At 45.0% G+C, this 17,419-nt stretch overlaps 1 protein-coding gene across 1 annotated transcript in view; it reads right to left on the bottom strand.

Moving 5' to 3' along the window:
• The window catches only part of LOC141021835 (uncharacterized), a 32,021-nt gene extending 24,906 nt beyond the window's left edge, over positions 1-7,115 (bottom strand). The window contains exon 1 of the mRNA XM_073497680.1: positions 6,987-7,115. Within this exon, the coding sequence (XP_073353781.1) occupies positions 6,987-7,115 (129 nt within the window). The remainder of the gene's footprint in view (positions 1-6,986) is intronic.
• Between the last annotated feature and the right edge of the window lie 10,304 nt (positions 7,116-17,419).

The following is a 17,419-nucleotide window of genomic DNA, read 5'->3' as shown; positions in this document are numbered from 1 at the left end:
TAGGTCTAATCATTTCAGCAAAGCGCTCAAAATCCTCATCATCCTTTTTCTTGGATGGTTTGGGAGGAAAAGGCATGGGTTTCTGAACCCATGGTTCTCTTTCTTTATCGTGTTTCCTAGCAGCAAAATCTCTCTTATCATAACATTGATTCTTTGATTGTGGGTTATCAAGATCAACAACAGGTTCAATTTCCACATCATTATCGTTGCTAGGTTGAGCATCATCATGAACATCATCATTAACATTTTCATTAGGTTCATGTTCATTACCAGATTGTGTTTCAGCATTAGAAATAGAGATATCATTTGGATTCTCAGGTGGTTCAGCAATAGGTTCACTAGAAGCTTGCAAAGTCTTATCATTTTTCTTTTTCTTCCTTTTAGAAGGACTAGGTGCCTCAATATTATTTCTCTCAGAATCTTGTTCAATTCTTTTAGGGTGGCCTTCAGGATACAGAGGTTCCTGATTCATTTTACCGGTTCTAGTAGCCACTCTAACAACATAATCATTTTTCTTACTATTCAATTCATTGAGCAAATCATTTTGAGCTTTAATTACTTGTTCTACTTGAGTGGTAACCATAGAAGCATGTTTACTAATGAGTTTAAGTTCACCTTTAACATTAGACATATAATCACCCAAGTGTTCGATCATATAAGCATTTTGTTTTAGCTGTCTACCAAAATAAGCATTGAAATCTTTTTGCTTAACCATAAAGTTATCAAACTCATCCAAACATTGGCTAGCAAACTTAGTAGGAGGGATTTCAGCTTTATCATATCTATAGAGAGAATTTACCTTTAATAGCTGTGTCGGGTTATCAAGACCATGAGTTTCTTCAATAGGTAATGGATTAAGATCATATGTTTCTTCAACAGGCGGTAAATTAAGACCATGTATTTCTTCAATAGGAGGTAAATTCTTAACATCTTCAGCTTTTATACCCTTTTCTTTCATAGATTTCTTTGCCTCTTGCATATCTTCAAGACTGAGAAATAGAACACCTCTTTTCTTCGGAGTTGGTTTAGGAATAGGCTCTAGAATTGGCTCTGGAAGTGTCCAATTATTTTCGTTTGTCAACATATTATTCAATAGAATTTCAGCTTCATCCGGTGTTCTTTCCCTGAAAACAGAACCAGCACAACTATCCAGGTAATCTCTGGAAGCATCGGTTAGTCCATTGTAAAAGATATCAAGTATTTCATTTTTCTTCAATTTGCACAAAATTATATATATCCCTTAAAGCAGCTTGTTTCTTATGAGCAGGAAAATATTTAGCAGAGAAGTAATAAATCATATCCTGGGGACTACGCACACAACCAGGATCAAGAGAATTAAACCATATCTTAGCATCACCCTTTAATGAGAACGGAAATATTTTGAGGATATAAAAGTAGCGGGTTCTCTCATTGTTAGTGAACAGGGTGGCTATATCATTTAATTTAGTAAGATGTGCCACAACAGTTTCAGATTCATAGCCATGAAAAGGATCAGATCCAACCAAAGTAATTATATCAGGATCAACAGAGAATTCATAATCCTTATCAGTAACACAGATAGGTGAAGTAGCAAAAGCAGGGTCAGGTTTCATTCTAGCATTAAGAGATCGCTGCTTCCATTTAGCTAATAACCTCTTTAGATCATATCTATCATTGCAAGCTAAAATAGCTCTAGCAGCTCCTTCTTCCAGAACATAACCCTCAGGAACAACAGGCAATTCATAGTTATTAGGGGGAGAGTCTTCATCATCACTATCTTCAATATTATCAGTTTCAATAATTTCATTCTCTCTAGCCCTAGCAAGTTGTTCATCAAGAAATTCACCAAGTGGCACAGTAGTATCAAGCATAGAAGTAGTTTCATCATAAGTATCATGCATAACAGAAGTGGCATCACCAATAACATGCGACATATCAGAATGAATAGCAGAAGCAGGTTTAGGTGTCACAAGCTTACTCAAAACAGAAGGTGAATCAAGTGCAGAGCTAGATGGCAGTTCCTTACCTCCCCTCGTAGTTGAGGGATAAATTGTTGTTTTTGCGTCCTTCAAGTTCTTCATAGGGACCAGCAGATATAAATCCCAAGTGACTCAAAGAATAGAGCTATGCTCCCCGGCAACGGCGCCAGAAAATAGTCTTAGTAACCCACAAGTATAGGGGATCGCAACAGTTTTCGAGGGTAGAGTATTCAACCCAAATTTATTGATTCGACACAAGGGGAGCTAAAGAATATTCTCAAGTATTAGCAGTTGAGTTGTCAATTCAACCACACCTGGATAACTTAATATCTGCAGCAAAGTACTTAGTAGCAAAGTAGTATGGAAGTAACGGTAACGGTAGCAAAAGTAATATTTTTGGGTTTTGTAGTGATTGTAACAGTAGCAACGGAAAAGTAAATACGCGAAGAACAATATGTGAAAAGCTCGTAGGCATTCGATCGGTGATGGAGAATTATGCCGGATGCGGTTCATCATGTAACAATCATAACATAGGGTGACACAGAACTAGCTCCAATTCATCAATGTAATGTAGGCATGTATTCCGAATATAGTCATACGTGCTTATGGAAAAGAACTTGCATGACATCTTTTGTCCTACCCTCCCGTGGTAGCGGGGTCCTAACGGAAACTAAGGGATATTAAGGCCTCCTTTTAATAGAGTACCGGACCAAAGCATTAACACATAGTGAATACATGAACTCCTCAAACTATGGTCATCACCGGGAGTGGTCCCGATTATTGTCACTTCGGGGTTGCCGGATCATAACACATAGTAGGTGACTATAGACTTGCAAGATAGGATCAAGAACTCACATATATTCATGAAAACATAATAGGTTCAGATCTGAAATCATGGCACTCGGGCCCTAGTGACAAGCATTAAGCATAGCAAAGTCATAACAACATCAATCTCAGAACATAGTGGATACTAGGGATCAAACCCTAACAAATCTAACTCGATTACATGATAAATCTCATCCAACCCATCACCGTCCAGCAAGCCTATGATGGAATTACTCATGCACGGCGGTGAGCATCATGAAATTGGTGATGGAGGATGGTTGATGATGATGACGGCGACGGATTCCTCTCTCCGGAGCCCCGAGCGGACTCCAGATCAGCCCTCCCGAGAGGTTTTAGGGCTTGGCGGCGGCTCCGTATCATAAAATGCGATGAATCCTTCTCTCTAATTTTTTCTCCACGAACACGAATATATGGAGTTGGAGTTGAGGTCGGTGGAGCGTCAGGGGGCCCACGAGGCAGGGGGGCGTGCCCCCACCCTCGTGGACAGGGTATGGGCCCCCTGACATGGATTCTTCTTCCAGTATTTTTAATATTTTCCAAAAATACGTTGGAGTTTCAGGTCATTCCGAGAACTTTTGTTTCTCCACATAAATAACACATAGAAAGTCTGCTGAAAACAACATCAGTCCGGGTTAGTTCCATTCAAATCATGCAAGTTAGAGTCCAAAACAAGGGCAAAAGTGTTTGGAAAAGTAGATACGACAGAGACGTATCAGTTTACCACATAAAAACTGTGTGTGATGGACAGCCTTTGCCACACAGTTTCTCCTACGGACCGTGTGTGATACATTCAATAACGCAAACGATTTAACGGGAAAAATGGTGTGTGATGTACCTGTGAACGGAAACATTTTCCTTGGAGCGACTGTGGGGGATGTACATACGAACGGAAACGTTTAGCGAGGACTGACTGTGTGGGTTGTACTTGCGACCGGAAACAATTTCGCCGTATAATTGTATTTTTTTAGCTCTACTGTATGTATTTCCGTATTTGAGCGCTCGCCGGTCGCACACGACCTCATTTTGCCGAGCGTGTGTGCCAGGAGGGCATATCCCCGGCGGTTTCTGGGTCGTGTGGGAAGGACCCCCCTATCGCCCACACTCACTAGGCGACGGCTCCAAATGCCGTCGCGGAAAGGGGTTAAAAACCGTTTGTACAGGACCGGCGCGTACCAGTGATACTTTTGCTCTCCTTTCTGCATGCTATTTCCTCAAGTATGTTAATGCACGCATGCTGAATTTCATCAGACACCATATTTCATTATGCATTACAAATTCTTCATATCATATGTTAAATGCGTGTATGAATTACACGATATAGGGGGAGATCTCCATGATTCTACTCTATAATGTGCATTTGCTATTCAAAGCAAAATTCCTCAAATATGCACGTGTGCAGGGGAGTTCTTCTATATCTTGCAATCAAATTCCTCAATATCAGTATTTACACTTCATATGTTTATCCCCGTTGAAAACTTAACCTATACCGTCATCAATCACCAAAAAGGGGGAGATTGTAAGGGCATCTAGTGCCCCTTATTGATTTTGGTGTATTGAAGACTTATAGGTTAAGGGACTAATGAGTTTGTAAGTGTACACAGGTCTATAAGTCTATGAGGAGTTTGATATTTACGATGAAAGTCGACCCCTAAAAATGAATGTCTTCAACTGAAGACTTTGAAAGTGAAGAAATTGGTGTGACCATGAAGACTTGATATTCATGCGAGGATTATCAAGCGTGAAGACTTTGACGATCCGACTACGAACGTGCAAAGACGTCGCGCCTTAGCAATCGCTAAACCAACTCCGAGAGGTTATTGACCACGCCGGAGCACAATCAACCTGACCACGAGGATCTGTTTCCTGCATGCAAACGAAAAACAAGCAAGAAACAGAAATTGCAATCTGGATATTGCGAATATAAGAGGAAAGCTTTATTAATGAAGGTGGGGTTCTGTGATGTGTTGGTCTAGTCGTTGAACACAAACGAAGTACACGAAGTTGCAGCTATGGCGAACTTTTAATCTAAACAAAACCCAAAGTATAAACGATGCCCCAAGGGTTGTATATATGGAGGATTAGGGGGAATTTCGTGACCATGGAGGAGGGGTGTGAAACCAACCCTAACCATGTTTCCCAACACATACGGAGTCTAAAAACAGTCTTATACCGAAGTATCTTGAAATTACATGGGCCTGGCCCAATAATAAGGTGACACAACACCTGTAATAGTCTCTGAATGAAATTTATGAAGTGGCATCTTATATATTTTGTCCAAGCCTTCATGCACTCATTATGGTGGCTTCAAAGTCCTGAAATCATCACTAGAAACTTCGTTCTTGTTCCTTGCTCCAATGTTCATCCTTCTTGTCCAAGCTAGGCCCTTCATTTGTAAGCAAGACAAATGTACCCAATTTAGGCAGCATCATATTCTCATGAACAATAGAATCGGTACCAAGAAACGAAAGTACCCGGTAATTTAATCAGCGTGCGCGAGCTTTAGTAATTGGTCCAATATGTATAGCGGCAGGGGCTGTGGGTGTAACGATGGTATTGATGTCCTCATCAAACCTACGGCCCCGGGGGGGCTATAACGAGATCACGATGACCACGCTCACTCACACTGGACAAGACGGGGGCACGCGAGTTACCCAGGTTTGGGCCATCGTGGGATGTAATACCCTACTCCTGTCTGTGTGGGTTTGCTGTGTAATGGAGCGCTTGGAGCTCAAGATAAATGAAGCGTGGGGAAGAGAATGGCTTGATCCCCTTATATGGAGGTGGCACTGCCCATTTTGCAGTGCCTTGGTCCTCTTCCCTGAAAATATGAGCGGGAAAGGGCGGCCACAGGGCGGCAATTCAAAGGGGAACATGCGCCCAGGCTTATCCTTACTAAGGGCGGTCTTCGCCTGCTAAAGTTGCCACCCCGATGCGCTGGTGGGCTCAGAGATGACCTCTGCCCTGGTGCGCCGATCCGTCCTGATCTTCTTACACCAAAGCGGAAGGATTTGGGACTTGCTTTGGGGGGAGGCAGACGCTCCTTCTCCCTCATCACCAGAATGGAAATTGTTCTTGGTCACGCCCTTATCCTAACAGCGGGACATCATCCACGTGATGGAGTTGGAGCCTGCAGCTGGCGTCGTACGACCTCCTTCATGAGGCAGCCTTGCATGGGGGGCCTCATAAGGCTACTTGGTACTTGTCGGTGTTGGCGGAGCTTGGCTTGGCGGCAAGGGGCCTCGTGTCGTGGTTTTGTCACGGCAGATGTCCTAGTGAAAGGACTTAGTCGTGGAGACATCGCGACGGGTTAGCTTAAAGGGGTTAAAACAGACAAAGGACGCAAGAAGTTTATACTGGTTCGGCCCCTTGCGGTGAAGGTAAAGGCCTAATCCAGTTGCTGTGGAATTACTAGGGTTTCGATGACCAGGGAGCGAATCAGCTATGCCTGGCTCTCGAGTTGTTGTTTTTTCCCTAAACCGCCACCGGGTCGTCCCTTTATATACATAGTTTGACGCCCGTCGGTTTACAGAATCCCGAGGCCGGCTCATAAGCGTGTCCGGCTCGGTTTCTACTCTTTCCTATCTTACAACACAAGTTTACATGTCGTATAGCGGTTTATGTCTATAGGCCCTAAACCGCCTTTGGGCCCTGGGCCTTCGTAAAGCGCCACACTCCTTGTCTTCATGGGCTTCCAATATAATAACTCATTATGGGGATAACCCGGCCTCTCCTGGCCGGTTTACACCCAGTAGTAATATCCCCAACATTAGGCCCCAGATTGATTTGAACCTGTTCATGTCAATCTTCAGCACTTAGGAAAATTCCTCCTTCAGCACCTTCGCGTAAATCTTGTAAACCGCCATGATGTCATCTTTCAGGATCATAATAAACCACCATGACATCACTTGTTATTAAAAATTGCACATATCTCACTTTCATTAATGAGCCTCCGACAATCAAGGCGACAGCTTTGTCACATATCCATCTTTTGGGCTCCTCGATTTTCGCGCCTGTCACTTATCCCTTCGCCTTATAAATAAGACCAGGGGGTCTTTCTCATTTTCCTCCCGTGCCTCTTCGCTTCTTCTTCCTCCTTGCGCCAACCTGACCTTCACGCACGGTCGTCGTTGTCAAGCTCCGCCTTCGTCCTCAACTCTGGCCGCTGCATCAACCTGAACGTACCAGAAAAAGGCGGCGCTCCTCTGTTGTTCCATCAACATCGGTAAGTTTCCCTTTTATTTGTCCTAGATCCACCATTAGGGTTTCGGTGTTCATCAAAGCTTGAAGTTGTTCTTCCTTGTTCTTCTTCATAGCGTAAATGACGACCTCAGATCTGCCACTTTCTTACACAGTTGTAGTTATAATCCCCTTTTTCATCCTTAGATCATCTGCTTTCTGTAGAAAAACTCATCTGGATCTGATAAACTGCTTAAGCACCTGTATTTTAGGTCTGAATACATTTTGATTTACTGATACGCTGCAGATCTGAAATCACCATATCAATCTGTGAAACTTGTTTTTCCCTCACTTATACATTTTAGATCTGTATCTTCCATACCAGTGTAGGCGGTTTAACTTTTTAGAAAATGATAATCCGGTAGGTACCATTAGTCCCCTCTTAAACCGCCAATTAGTTATCTTTGTAACTCCTCCAATGTCAAACTCCGGTTTAACAAAGTGTGTATACCTCTGTTTCTGCTTCTGATCTTGTGTCGCTTTATGCTTGTCCGTCATAAATCTTAAACCGGCATTGATCTTTTTCCAGCTTCCCATTAAAATGGCCAAACAATTTTATGCTTCTAACTGGGTCCCTTCCGGGTTACGGAAGCACAATTATAGGGATGTGTCGCAACTGGCGCTTTAGCAAAGAAAGAATTCATCCACTGGAGGGTCCCCGGAGCAGAAAATCCTCCTGAGCCCAAAGATGGAGAAGTAGTTGTATTTGTTGACCACCTGTGTCGAGGGTTTAGTCCTCCCGGATCAAAAAATTTCCGAGATGTACTTGCTAGTTTCCAACTCCATCCTCAGGACATTGGACCAAACTCTGTGTCCAATATTTGCAATTTCCAAGTATTTTGCGAGGCTTATCTTCAAGAGGAACCTACAGTTGAACTGTTTAGGGATTTCTTCTATTTGAACCGTCGTACAGAGTTTACAAACGGACCCAACACTGAACTTGGTGGAATGGCTATTCAAAAGAGGAAAGATGTCAACTTCCCTCACGCCAAGCTTCATAGTCACCCCAAGGATTGGAATCAGACTTGGTTTTATTGCCGGGATACATCTCCAACTGATGAAAATCCTCTGCCGGGTTGTCGTCCTCACCGGCTTAGCAACACTCACCCGTTTCCTCAGAGGCTGACTGCAAAGGAATGGTCCAACTATGCACCACAACTCTCAAAACTCAGAGCCTTTACGGCGAACGGTTTAACAGGTGTTGACTTTGTTCGCTGCTGGATATCCTGGAGCATTCTGCCTTTAAGCCGGCGCCCTGGTTTAATGTGTGAATACACAGGGAGTTTGAAAGATCCTCAACGACATGTTGACATACAGTTAACAGAAGCTGAAGTTACCGAGTCTGTCAAGAAAATACTGAATGAATCGGAGGCTATTTGTAGCCAGACCGCATTAAGTCCTTTCTACACTTCCAACAAACCGCCAGCTGTAAGGATCATATAACTTTTGTTTTTAGTTTAATCCTTTTAAGTACTCTCAAAATTTTGTCCATCTTTGACAGGGTGATGATCCATTCTCGAAGAAGAAGCCACAAGATAAACCGGCCAAGACACCTCGCCCCATGACCAAGGTTACTAAAAAACCTGCCAAGAAGCGTACCACTGAGTCTTCTGAACCAAATGCTGATGATGACCTGGACATTTCGGACTCAGAGGTAGAACTTGACTCCCTTGGTTCTTTTTTCATACACCTCATTGATAATGACTATTATCAGGACGACGCTGAAGGCAGCCAAGCTGATGATGTAGAGGTAATTATTCTTTCCTCCGGTTCAGATCCTCAGCCAACACAGAAAATCCGTCGAGCAAACCGGAAAGTAAAATTTTCTCACCCCCTATCTCACTTGGACCCAAACTTTCATTTGAAGACGCAGCAACACGAAGCTCGCCGCACAACCTAGCACAGCGGCCAGGTAGTTACCTCCGCCGGTTTACCGAATACTCTAGTCCGGAAACACCGATCAGAGGTCTCTTATATTCCTGATACTTCATGCCCCAAGGCGGGTTGTTTTCGACAGCCTCTTAATCCGTCTGATTCAAATTATCAGGGCACACCTCACTCATCTTCTGGCGAGTCAATGGCCACGCAATTTCCAACCCTCAAGACTATTCCTGGGTGAGTTATACTTTAAATTTACCCTTAATACCTTATGTTCACCTGGTGTATTGACCTTTATGTTTGTTCTTCTCAGTGCCAAGCCTAGACCCAGCAAGAAGGCTCGGCTAAATAAACCGTCTGATGACAATGTCACTATTGAACCGGAAAAGACTCCAGATCTGGTAGAGACAAATGCTGACGCTATGCTTGATGATCCGCCACCTCAAGACCATGACTTTTTAGCTGAACAAGTAGAAGTTGACGCCACAGGCCATGCTGATACTCCGACAAGCCCGACCCGAACTGATAATAAACTGGCAAGTCCAGCTAAGGCTGCTGACAAACCGTCAACTCTAGTGAAGGTTGCTGATGACAAAGAAGATGACATTATGATTACTGGCTTCGGCCACACCGCTCCTGGCAATCCTGTTGCTTTATCGAAACATAGTGCCAAGGACGAGCTTTCTGCTATAGGCAAAGGCAAATGGAACACAGATTTGTCAAGCTATGCCCACCTCAACGCCCAAGACATCCATTCTGGTTTTTTAAACCGTCTGTACACAAGCCGCAACTTCGAAGCCGGTTTAGTGAATCTGATGAAGGAGCGATATGAGGTAACTGCATAACCACTTCTCTCTTATGTCCAATTCCAAATATCAACTCCAGTAGCCCCCAAGTGCCGGTTTATGATATCCATCTAAACCAGGACTTTGTAATATCTCAACTTTGCATGCTTAGCCTCCAAGGACCGGGTTATCTTTTTAAGATGAACCGGTACTTTAGAATTGTAATATTGTAACTTTCGCCGGTGTAGTCCCCAAGGGCCGGTTTAACTTATGAAGATGCACCGGGACTTTAGAAGAATACCCATAATGTTACTTTGAGCAAACATACATTAGCCCCCAAGTGCCAAGAGTAATACTTGTATTGCGCTTGGGACTTGTAGAAATTTCGAGCAAATAGGCATTAGCCCCCAAGTATCAGGTGCATAACTTGTTATGTGCCTGGTACTTCAAATATGTACTGTCAACTCATGATATGTCTGCCTCTTATAGGCTGAGCTGAGCAAAAAGGAAACTCAAACCACTGATCTGCAAGAAAACATCAAGTCCCAGCAAGCAGAAACCTCCAAAGCCAAAGATGAGCTGACCAGTGCCTTAGCCGCCATGGAAAAACTGAAGGAGGGCTTCAACAAGGAGCGGGCAGATTGGGACATAGAAAAATACGCATTGCAAAAAAGAGCCGAGGATGCAGAAGCAGCTCTTAAACCGGTGGTAAACGAGTTGACTGGTGTGAAGCGGCAAATACATGCCATGACTGCTGCTGTATTTGGTAAATATCCTTGCTTTAAGTTTTCAACATATCATCCCATACATTGCCGGTTTACTGATGTTCGCAATGATGCAGGAACTCGAATTAGTCATCTGGGCTCTGACATACAGAAGAAGCTGAAGGCTGCCTATACTCCTATAGAGCAGTTATATACCGGCACGCAATGGGTCATATGCACTGCTTCTCAAAACAAGCCGCCCCCAACCTTAATCAAAGAAACTTTAGAAAGGTTGTCAATGCTACCTGCCCGGGTTGAAGAATTACAAAGATCGGCTGCCAGGGCAGGTGCTCTGACCGCGCTAACCCGGGCTAAAGCATGGGTGCCTGATCTTGATCCGGTGGATGTGGGTAAAGGCTATCCGAGCTTAAGGGAGGACGGATCAGAGTTTGACAATGATGCCTCCGAGTCATAACCAGGGAGATGCGTCCACTGGCTTGCCAATTGGCTGAAGAAGCTAACCTTTCATACTATCAGGCGAGTTATGACGTTAACAACAAACGAGTTGCTGCACCAACTCCTGAGGCTCAAAATCTCATCCCGCCAATCCGTAAGCACACCTATGCCCCTGATATTGAACCGTCCACCCTTATAAGCGACAAAGCTATATTCCAAGCCCTAACTAGGATTGATTGGGCAACCATTGATTTCCAGCCACTGGGTAGAGATGAGGAGGATGAACCGGCGCAAGATGATCCGCAGCCGTCAAGTCAGCCTGGTGACGAGTCATGATTTGGAGGCCGGTTTAGCCTTCTGCATACTGCAATACTTGCTGAGAACAATTATCCTTTTGGGCATCAAAGTGCCTTGTAATAGGCTAGTTCAAACACTGTCTGCTATGCCATCGTGCATATTTATTTTGTCTGGCACTTGTTAATCCGCCATGTTTAAGATAGATGATGTTCATAATCCATAGCGATTTATTCAAGCTGTTCCTGCACACAAGAAGTTGAAAGTGTCCTGGCGGTTTACCATAGGACGGGTCATGATGACCAAATATATAGCCAGGGTTTATAACCAAGGCTGTAAAAAGATAATCAAATATGAAAATAAATGATACCTGTGACATTGAATCACATCGTTGGTTGACCAACTTTTGCAGTAAGGGTGATAACCCCAATCTTGAGTACTGATAACTCCTTCCATATTATACCGGTTTATGATAAAACCGTACCGGGTTGTAATAAACACCGGATTATCCATATATAACACTGGCGACTTATAGTCAAAAACAGACCGGGTTAATAAACGCCGGATTATAACTGATCATGTACTGACAACTTTTAGTTGAAAGCCAAGCCGGGTCAATAAACGTCGGTCTATCATAAAATATTATAAACCTCATCAAAAAAGAAAAAACTTGACAAATAAAGCAAAAAAGAATATGCGAGGCTTTTCACGGGCTGCCAGGCCCCAAATCGAGGCTTTTCATGGGCTGCCAGGCCACTGAGTTAAACCATTTCACAAAGCCTTTTAAGATGGACCTCAATCATTAACCAATCGTCGTTTTAACTTTGACAAGTTCAGGGTCTATGAGATTGACTTATCAAACGTTCGGCAGGTCATACCAGGTTTACCTGGACGGAGTGGCTTACTTAAAGAGGCAGGATAACCCGGGGTTTAAGGTGAATACACCTGGCTTCCAAGCCGTGGCTTGATAGCCTATTATAAGTGTAGACTCTTTGTTCTTTGTGAAGCAAAGAGTCCCCAAGCAATATTTTGAAATGTGCTCAGTGGGTGCCTATGTTTGAGTTGTGCTTTCGCAACACTCTCTTTGGCCCCTAAGTAATTTTCTTTTGGCCTTGAGCCGATTAAGAGGTGTAGCTATGGTTCGAATACGACCAAGCCCCCAAGTGATTTTCTTTTGGCCTTGAGTCGATCAAGAGGTGTAGTTGTGGTTCGAGTACGACCAAGCCCCCAAGTGATTTTTGTATATGGCTTTATAAGCTGAATCAAGGGGTAAACCGGACGCCGCTTTATAAACAGAAGCCCCCATGCAACCACACATGATGTAAGAAAAACAACAGATACCCCGCTTTAGCTGAGGCTCCGGTTTATTATATTGATCATAATATATACATTGTCATAACTATGTACATAAGCAGAGCCTATGGCTCAAGTATAGTAAGGCCGAAGATGAGCGATATCCCACGGCCGGTGGGTCTCCTCCTCCGATTTACGTGAGTCTTTATGCTCTCGAACATCTATAAGGTAGTATGACCCGTTATGCAGATTCTTGCTGACCACAAAGGGTCCTTCCCAAGGCGGGGATAACATGTGCATATCAGTCTGATCCTGGATGAGTCGGAGCACCAGATCGCCTTCTTGAAAAGTTCTGGTTCTAACCCTGCGGCTATGATAGTGATGCAGATCTTGCTGGTAAATCATCGAACGAACTGCTGCAATGTCACGCTCCTCATCTAACAGGTCAAGCGCTTCCTGTCGTGCCTTCTCACTGTCAGTTTCGACATAGGCCGCCACACGAGGCGAGTCATGACGGATGTCACTAGGGAGAACCGCCTCTGCTCCGTAAACCATGAAAAAAGGCGTGTAACCCGTAGATCTGTTGGGGTGGTATTAATGCTCCATAACACGGAAGGCAACTCTTCCACCCAACAACCCGGCGTCCTCTGCAGGGGGGACCATAAGCCGGGGCTTGATGCCTCTCAAAATCTCTTGATTGGCTCTCTCTGCTTAACCATTAGATTGGGGGTGGGCCACTGATGACACGTCAAGCCGAATGTGCTCTCGTGACAAAATTCTTTCATAGCACCCTTGGACAAATTAGTGCCATTATCAGTTATAATGCTGTGTGGAAAGCCAAACCGGAAAATCACCTTCTTGATGAATTGAACCGCCGTAGCTGCGTTACACTTACTAACTGGCTCTGCCTCTACCCATTTAGTGAACTTATCAACTGCCACCAGAAGGTGGGTCTTCTTATCCTTAGATCTCTTAAAGGGCCCAACCATATCCAGCCCCCAAGTCGCAAACGGCCAAGTGATTGGAATCATCCTCAATTCTTGTGCCGGTACATGAGCACGCCGTGAGAATTTTTGACAGCCGTCACACTTTTTTACCAAGTCCTCAGCATCGAATTCGACTGGTTGGTTCCCCTTATTAGTCAATTACTTTTGACGTATCAGGTGGGAATGGGAGAGCCTCTTTTCTTTCCGCAATGGAATCGGCTTAAGCTCGACCTTTTCTTTCATTTCCTGAGCTGTTAGCCAATAGAAACCTTGACGAAAAGCCTTGGCTACCAGAGACTTTGAACCGGCGTGGTGACCGCAATCTCCTTCGTGGATCTCACGCAGAATCTCACGGCCTTCTTCAGGAGATACGCAACGCTGAAACGCCCCTGTCACACTGCAATGATGTAACTCCCCATTGACAATAGTCATGGATTTGGACCGCCGGATTATCTGCCTGGCCAAAGTTTCATCTTCCGGTAACTCGCCCCGGTTCATATACGCCAAATATGGGACCGTCCAATCTGGGATGACATGAAGAGCCGCCACCAACTGAGCCTCCGGATCAGGAACAGCCAAATCCTCTTCTGTGGGGAGCTTGACCGACGGATTATGTAATACATCCAGAAAGACGTTGGGTGGAATCGGTTTACGTTGGGAAGCTAAATGACTTAAAGCGTCCGCCGCTTCGTTCTTCCCCCAGTCCACATGATCAACCTGATAACCTTTGAACTGACCAGCAACGATATCCACCTCTCGATGATATGCCACCATGAGCGGGACCTTGGAATCACAAGTACCTGACACTTGTTGAGCCACCAGGTCCGAGTCACCGAAGCACTTAACCTGGCTTAAATTCATCTCCTTAGCCATTCAAAGAACGGGGAGTAAAGCCTCATATTCAGCTGCATTGTTAGTGCAAGGGAACATTAAACGGAGAACATAACAAAACTTATCACCTCGTGGGGAAGTTAACACGACTCCAGCCCCCGAGCCCTCCAATTGCCTGGACCCATCAAAATGGATAGTCCAATAAGTATGATCCAGCTTCTCTTCTAGCGCCTGCAACTCTGTCCATTCATTGATGAAATCCACCAACGCTTGGGACTTGATTGCCGTCCGAGGCATATATTTTAACCCATGAGGTCCAAGCTCAATGGCCCACTTGGCAACCCGGCCAGTTGCTTCCCTGTTCTGGATTATATCCCCCAAAGGAGCAGAACTGACCACAGTGATGGGATGACCCTGGAAATATTGCTTAAGCTTCCGGCTCGCCATGAAAACTCCATACACCAGCTTCTGCCAATGCAGGTACCTCTGCTTGGACTCAATAAGTACCTCACTGATATAATAAACCGGCCGTTGAACCGGATACTCCTTTCTGGCCTCCTTGCGCTCCACCACAATAGCCACGCTAATAGCCTGGGCATTAGCAACCACATATAACAACAAGGGCTCTTTATCAACTGGAGCAGCAAGGACCAACGGCTCGGCCAGCTGCCGCTTCAAGTCTTCAAACACTTCATTGGCGGCGTCACTCGAGACGAAGTCATCCGTCTTCTTCAGCATCTGATATAAAAGGATGGCCTTCTCCCAAAGGTGACTGATAAACCGGCTCAAGGCTGCAATCCGGCTTGCGAGGCATTGAACATCATTGATACACTTCGGTTTAGCCAAAGAAGTTATAGCCTTGATTTTCTCCGGGTTAGCTTCAATGCCCCTGTTAGACACCAGAAAGCCCAAGAGTTTGCCTGTCGGTACAACAAAAACACACTTGGCCGGATTAAGCATCATTTTATAAACCCGGGGGTTATCAAAGGTCTCCTTCAAGTCATCTATCAATGTCTCCTCCTTTCCGGATTTCACCACAATATCATCCACATAAGCATGAACATTGCGGCCGATCTGATTATGAAGACAATTCTGCACACATCGCTGATAAGTCGCCTGGGCACTCTTCAGCCCAAAAGGCATAGACACATAGCAGAAGGCTCCAAATGGAGTTATAAAAGTTGTCTTCTCCTGGTCCTTAACTGCCATTTTGATCTGATGGTAACCAGAGTATGCATCCAGAAAGCTCAAACGCTCACAACCCGCCGTAGCATCAATGATCTGATCAATACGAGGGAGAGCAAAAGGATCTGCTGGACAAGCCTTGTTCAAATCTGTGTAATCCACACACATACGCCAAGTGCCGTTCTTCTTAAGTACCAGCACCGATTAGCCAACCACTCAGGATGAAATACTTTGACGATAAACCCAGCCGCTAAGAGCCTGGCTACCTCCTCACTAATAGGCTTGCGCCTTTCTTCATTGAAGCGGCGGAGAAACTGCTTGACCGGTTTAAACTTGGGATCAACATTAAGAGTGTGCTCAGCGAGTTCCCTTGGTACACCTGGCATGTCGGAGGGTTTCCATGCAAAGATGTCCCGGTTCTCATGGATGAACTCGATGAGCGCGCTTTCCTATTTTGGATCCAAGTTAGCGCTGATGCTAAACTACTGGGATGAATCGCCAGGAACAAAATCAACCAGCTTAGTCTCATCAGCCGATTTAAATTTCAAGGCCGGATCATGCTCTGTAGTTGGTTTCTTCAAAGAAGTCATATCCACCGGATCAACATTGTCTTTGTAGAACTTTAACTCCTCTGTCGCACAAACCGACTCAGCATATGCCGCATCACCTTCTTCACATTCTAAAGCGATCTTGCGGCTCCCATGTACTATGATGACCCCCTTATGGCTCGGCATCTTGAGCTGCAGATAAACATAACAGGGTCTTGGCATGAACTTGGCATAAGCCGGCCGTCCAAACAGGGCATGATATGGGCTCTTGATCTTCACCACTTCGAAAGTCAGTGTTTCTGATCTCGAGTCATGCTCATCTCCAAAAGAAACCTCCAGAGCTATCTTACCAACTGGATACGCCTATTTACCAGGCACCACACCATGAAAAACGGTGTTTGACAGTTTAAGATTTTTATTTGTTAACCCCATGCGACGGAAGGTTTCATAATAAAGGATATTGATACTACTCCCTCCATCCATGAGTACCTTGGTGAACTTATATCCTCCAACCTGAGGTGCCACCACCAATGCTAGATGACCCGGATTATCAACCTGAGGTGGATGATCCTCTCGACTCCACACAATGGGCTGTTCAGACCAGCGCAAGTAACGGGGCACCGCCGGTTCAATGGAGTTCACTGCCCTTTTATGAAGCTTCTGATCACGCTTGCACAGGCTTGTGGTGAAGACATGGTACTGCCCACTATTCAACTGCTTCGGGTTGCTCTGGTAACCCAACTGCTGCTGTTGCTGCTGACTCCCCTGATGATTATAACCACCTTGGTCGCCCTGATTGCCTAGATTGCCATGTCCGCTTTGATTACCGTGAAATCCTGAACCGGAACTGCCTCCACCGTAACCTGGCCCATGAGATCCGGGGCCTGAACCGCCGCCCGGTCCATGATCATACCGAAAAAATCTGAATTTTTGAACTCCCGCATAATATAACAGTCCTTCAAGAGGTGCGTGCCCGGCTTATCCCACGACCCGTGCTTTGGGCAAGGCTGGTTTAACAGGTGAGACAGGCGCTTAGGATTGGGACCTAATCCTCCACCACGAGGGGGCGGCTTACCCTTATGACGCTGGCCATTATCCTCCGTGTTGGTATTAGCCACAAAATCTAAACTGTTATCCGCTTTACGCTTACCGCTGTTTCCATGACCCGTCGGGTTATGCTGCTGCCCTTTGGTGCTGCCGCTCTTCTTTCCCTTCCCTGTCTTGTCATCATCAGACTCGGGGTCCTTGGTACTATCAGAGTCGGCATACTTCACCAGAGCTGCCATAAGCGTTCCCATGTCATTGCAATGACGTTTGAGCCGTCCCAACTTCAACTTCAGAGGTGCAAACCGGCAATTGCCTTCCAACATTAAAACTGCTGTATCAGCGTTGATGCGGTCTGATGAATGCAAAATCTCC

Source organism: Aegilops tauschii, chromosome 4 (genome assembly GCF_002575655.3).
Source record: "Aegilops tauschii subsp. strangulata cultivar AL8/78 chromosome 4, Aet v6.0, whole genome shotgun sequence".
In the NCBI taxonomy this organism is placed as follows: Eukaryota; Viridiplantae; Streptophyta; class Magnoliopsida; order Poales; family Poaceae; genus Aegilops; species Aegilops tauschii.
Note: the sequence above shows the minus strand (reverse complement) of the source record. Positions and strands in the feature narration are given on the sequence as shown.